The 6000-nt window shown below is 42.0% G+C and overlaps 1 protein-coding gene across 2 annotated transcripts in view; it reads right to left on the reverse strand.

The window, feature by feature from the left end:
* Window positions 1-3214, reverse strand: part of TIAM2 (TIAM Rac1 associated GEF 2) — a gene marked incomplete at its 5' end in the record, with an annotated part of 93573 nt that extends 90359 nt beyond the window's left edge. For both annotated transcript variants that reach the window (XM_084261524.1, XM_084261523.1), the window contains one exon: window positions 2018-3214. In XM_084261524.1, the coding sequence (XP_084117650.1) occupies window positions 2018-3214 (1197 nt within the window). The remainder of the gene's footprint in view (window positions 1-2017) is intronic.
* Between the last annotated feature and the right edge of the window lie 2786 nt (window positions 3215-6000).

The raw sequence follows: 6000 nt of genomic DNA on the forward strand, positions 1-6000 counted from the left end.
ACCTACGTTCACAGCGCAAGTGACTCACAATCAGTTATTAGTAATGTACTGAGGAAGGGACACACTGTTCAGAGCAAAACACGGAGGCTACAATCGCCGTGATGAACAGTCCTACAAATGGGGGCTAACCATCTGACAGATCATCACTGCTCATGGTACTTCTGCATTTTTAATCCACAGGACCCAGTGAGAGTATAACTGTTACCAAACTACAACACAGCAGCTCCCAGGAGAGATGTCAGGCTACGCAAAGCACGCAAGGCAGAAAGGAGCTGACCAGACTTCACAAGTAAGGCAAAATCATAAAGCATTCACTACTTCCTGTTGCTGGGTACTTGTGTGATAAAAATCAAAGACTAAATATTTACTATGCCTTTTTCTAAGAAATCACCATTTTTGGAGCTAGGACTGATATCCTTCTACCAGAATCAGATTCAAGCTTGATGCAATCTCACCAGCCAAATTTGTTGCTGTGTCTGAAGTCAGTGCATTGCACACTGAATTCAAAACAGCTATGAACTGTACACCACAAATACCATTCTGAAAATGTCATAACTAAGTAATACATGGCAAAGGTCTGGGATGCATAGATCTTATGTAAAGCCTGGCTGTGAAGTCCAGATTAGATACGGATTTTAAAACCAGTGAAGAATCCTGGCACAAGGCGCTGAGGCTCTTCCCTGATTCCAGTTTTTCTGCCTTGTCTTTTACAGCTGATGAAGAATGTGAAGAGAGCATCTGATAAAATACACAAGCACCAACTCACAAAAGTGATGGAGATAAACAGCTTTCATTTTCATTTTCCCATTTCCATAGCCCTTACCTAGGATTTATGCTGGCAAACCTTATGCTGACCTCGTTTCTGAGCTTAAGGGTTTTTCAGAGTTTTACACCGCAATGACAGATGACTGTTAAGCATGATACCTGTCTGAATTTCCAACATGAGAAACAGTGTTTGCTCTACATGCCACAGAAAGTCCATGTTATGGGGTTCCCTCCACTCTGCTCATTCCTGAAGTAGCCAGCATGCCATTGATGCTGAAAGGGAGCAGCCCCTTCATTTAGAGATCCACAGCAAGAGTCCCTATATGAGAAACACTAGGGAAGAAGAAGAAAAAAAAAATCCAAGCCAAAACAAAAAGCAGTCTCTGCCCTCTACCTCAGCTTGCAATCTCACTCATGGAAGTCCAGGCACAGTCTGGCATTTAAAGAGCTGATTCTGGGGTCTACAGCTAGAGACAAGAATTTCATTCCTGACCACAGGCATCCTAAATTCCTATTAATGGGATTAGCCTTAAATTCTTCTAAGGAAACATCCTTTCCCTCCCTCTTGCCCTCCTCCCATCTCCTTCACGCCACCATCTCCCAGCGAGCCAGATGGCAACTCAAGCTTTTCCATCTGGTGAACTAAGCTGACAGGCAGGAAAGAGGAGGACAGTCCACGTAATGCCTTCATGGGAGGTGGAGACAGAACCAGCTGCACTGGTCAATACTCTACAGTCACTCACTCACATTTCTAGAGATGGACCAAGAGTGAAACCAAAGTGAGTGACAAAGCCAATAATACAAATAGGGGATACCTGCAAAGATATTTTAACATCCTTCTACTGCTCCTTCCACACTCTTTAGATAATGCATGTTGATTCATAGCATATATATGATATCTGGGTTATATTTTCATAGTTGAGATGAAGACAATGCTTAAAAACTCCAAGTCACTTTGTAAGTAATGCAGTGATTTCAAAACCTAATTCACTTAGGTTTAGGTTTCAGAGATCTGAGTAAGCTAAGAAGCTGACAAAATAGAAAGGGAAAATTTGGGCACAAAATGCGTATCTTTTTTGCTGTTGACATTTCAGGCAGCTCCAGAGATGCAATACTTCTTAGAATTCCACAAATTACCAAATGAGATTAGCAAGTCATTATCTTGCAAGACAGACAAATGTGATACAATTGCTATATTTATAAAAGGAACCTCCAAACCAATTTAAGGACTCAGGATGGAGCTTGTACAAACCTGCAGCTTCCTCTTCTTCCTCGAGAGACTTCCCGTCCAGTCACTGATGCGTCGCATTCGGCTTTTTAATGTATCCTTCTTGGATGCATCCTCACTGAGAGGCTTGGACTTTCTGCATGGGAGTGTGTAGGAGGAGTAATGTGCAGGACTTCCCTGCTCTACCCTGGAGGGAACATCAATGTCTGAGGCAAATGAGACACGATTGCTTAGGCTACCATGAGCGTCAATATATTCATCAGACAACCTGATCCTAGGTGGAGGGGTGCTTTCCAAATTTGTATCCTTATAGAGATCTCGGAGAGAGGAAAGAGATGAACTTTGGTTGAAAGATTTCTTGCTGTCATTTGCTGGGAAACTGGCATGAATGCTTGTATCTGGAGTGCTTCTGGTCAAATATGGACCATCCAACTCATTGATATCCCCAGCATTTCCCCAGAGAGAGTCATACCATGAAGACTCAGAGCTGAGGGAGCTTCCTTTACTAGATCGAAGCCTTGAATCAGTAGGTGACAGACGAAGGCTTGAAGAACAGTCCGCACTCGAGTTCCTCCTGACATCAAGTAGGTTATTCGGCTTAGACTCCAAGGTAGGTGAATATCTCAGCAACTGGACCGGTCCACTGGACTCCTCAGTCGGTATCTTGCTGTTGCTGCTGTTGTGGAACTCAACCCTCAAGCAACCATCCAGCTTCCCCAGAGTTTTGATGAGAACTTTTGGACTCCTCCTGTCCTGTGATGGGGATGTTGATGCAAGACCCTCGTTTTTTCCATAGCAATTTAAAACGTGTCCATTGCATTCTCGAGAGGCAGCATGATTACTTCCAGCTTGAAGGCCAATATAGTGGAAACCATTCTCGGGCAAAAACACTGCGTTATTTCCTTGGCAGTAGTCCCCTGAAGCGTTTGTCCTGTGTTTGGTGTGGGCATTGCTTTTAGAGACCTTCACCACAGTGTCGCCGAGTCTAGAGGAATAAGGCTGACTACTCTTGAAGTGCGAAAGGCAGCTTCTGGCGAGGGACCTCGATTTGTAGTTAGAGCCACTATTGGTATGTCCCCATCCAAGCACAGAGCAAGACTTGTCATCTTTAGCATGAATGCTGCGAATTTTCAGAGAGCAAGGCTTCTGCTTGGCACTAGCTGTAGCAGCAGCATGGTTTTTTGATCCCTGAAGACTGTATTGACTTTCTGAGTTCCCCATTTTCCACTAAATTAAGAAAAGTTTTGTTAGAAAAAATGGCTAGGAGACAGAGCGAAAAGTAACAGTCCATTTTTACCCTCTACACAGGAAAGGGCCTTTTTAAAAAATGACATGAAACAATTGCTTCAAAAAAAGCCATTAAATAGCCATTTGCAACATAAAATTCATAACAACTTATTTTAGGGGCAGGCAAGGAAAGCCTATTCTCTGCATGGTTCATTACCCCTCTGTTATTAAGCTGGAATCCAGCTCCATTGAAATCATGTCAACACCTTTCTCCACCCACACTCTTGGCAACATCCTTTTCTTATAACTTACAAAATCTCTGGCTCCCAAGAACAATGGCATAATGAAAGGGAGACAGCAAGATAATCATAAGTTAGATGTAAAGTGAACTGTACTTTCAGAGAAATCCCTTCTGCTAGGAGACAAGCCCACTGCAGTTCCAGCTTGACTGGTTTCTGCACAACCAAGTGTTGCCTCAATAAACTCTCAGCAAACCCCAACTCTGTGTTTAAATGGAGTCAATCCCGGAGAAAGGGGGGGAAAAAAAGCAAACCCACAAATCCACACCAAAAACACAGATGAAAAATGAGTTTGTAGCCTCATCTTCCATTACAGCACAAAACTGCATTATGTTCATTTGGCACAGCACAGTTTGATAGCTCACTTGGTAAAATGCTCTTCAGCTTTTTACTGAATTCACAGGGAATAGCACACACTGGAGCAGTCAAATTGCCCCAGCGAGACGATTGAAGATTTTAGACTTACATAAAGCGTACCCCAAAGTAAAAAAGATCGAGCTGGTTTTCTGTAACTTGGAGTGAATCTCCACTCTTTGCAATTTACAGAAACAACATCAAAGTGCTTTTTCCATTGCCATCGTGCTTGTTTGTATGTTGGATGTCAGACTATCACTCTTAAGAGAATATGCTGTGGCCTCATCAACATTTTGTCAAAATAAGCCATTGTGAAAACAGAATCTTACCTTCTAAACTTTGTAGATATTTTACTATCTCTACTTCTAACTCTTAGCACTTTTAGATGAAAAACATAGCATGAAACAGAGAGCCTACCTGTAGGATATCTCAAACACAGACACAGGTAGCAGTTAGCATGCTCCGCATTGTCTTCGTGGCCAACTGTTACACTTGCCTAAAGCAGGATGGAGTTGCACACAGCCTTCCTAGAAAACACCAAAAAGAAAAAAGGGCTCTCAGTCAAACAGAAATTATGCTTTGCTCCAGCTGTAAGCAGAATGAATACAAAAAGACTTAGACAGAAGTTACAAATCGAGATGAGAGCTCTGGTTACAGAGATTCCTGGTCTTCAGACATACTTTTTCATGAACATACTTTAACAACTGACATTGAATTAATACTGTCACTTTAGGGATAAGTAGTTTATTTTCTAATTCTGTCCTCCTCCCCTCTGCCCCAAAATTAGGGCAAAACCTGAGCCCCCTCCAGTCTGCTTTTTGGAAGAGCAGATACATAAGGCAGCACTGTGCAGTGATCCGTTACAATTTGGACCAAAACCCACCAGAGCAATGTCCCGCAGCATCTGTTTATCCTTCCCCATGCCTGAATTCCAACCATAACCCTTGCAGTGAAAGGCCACCATGCCAACTACCCAACAACCTTCCCCTTTAGGTCTGTTCTGATTTTAAGTTAATCTGCCAGTAAACCAAGAAAACGGCAGCAGCAAGCACTGCACACACCCAAAGGCAGCAAGACCCAAGTTCATCTGAACATTCTGGCTCTTCATGTGGCACACAAAGGCTGCAACTCAAAACAAAAGGACAGAAGCTGAACCACAAAACACACCAGCAGTTTAGGGATTGAGACACTCAATAGTAAGTTGTACAATATCTTGTGCTCAGTTTTAGATCAAATGTTTTAACTAGAACCTGTTCTTAATATACTAACCAAAAAAAATTTCTTTTTTGCATAAATTCAGCAGAAGTTCATGACTTTCAGTTGAATCACTACCTGATTTGAACAGGTGGAGTTTTGCACTTTTTTGACTCATTTTACTGTAGAAGAACCTTGCAGATATTTAAAGGAATTCACTGGTAGCCTAGGTATTTTGCTAACCTTATCAAAGACAAAGGCTGCAAATTAGAACTAAAACGGTCTCAACAGCAAACCTAGAAAAAAGTTAGCAAATAAATGACTTAGAGATATATCCTTTTGAATCATGCATAGAGGTGCTACAGACCTATAAAAACAAAATTCATGGTTGTTATCACGAAGCTATTAAATAGAACAGATAGGCTGAAAAAAATGTCATCTCACCCTCAAAAAAACCATCCAAAATCTGTTTAACTTGCTTATTCTCTTTAATGTTTTGGAAGGTTGCTATTCAGGACACTCTTACCTTGCAGGTTTGATTTGCTTGTGCTGCTAAAAGCACCCATTCGTGTAAACAGTTTTGAAAACATCACTTGTAACATGGATTGGACAAAAGACTTTCAATTCAAGTTAAGCAGAAGTCAACACACAAACTTGCCAGGCTCCAAGCTGCTGCACAAATTGTGAATCCCCAGCAAAGCTGCCTTGCTTGACCCAGGAGGCACAGCCCACAAACAAGCAGTGAGTTTACATTCAGAGTTCTTCATCTGGGAGCCGAAGCTACATTCAACAAGGGGGCTTTGAAGGGCTTATATCTATTCATAAGGGAACACTGAACCCAATTTGTCTAAAGAAACAGGCAAAAAGACCATCTGGTCTCCATAGTGATTGTGCAATGGTTAGGTAATCCTTTTAACAGAGTGGGTAGCGAGC

Source organism: Gallinula chloropus, assembly GCF_964237585.1.
Source record: "Gallinula chloropus genome assembly, chromosome: 3".
Lineage (NCBI taxonomy): Eukaryota > Metazoa > Chordata > Aves > Gruiformes > Rallidae > Gallinula > Gallinula chloropus.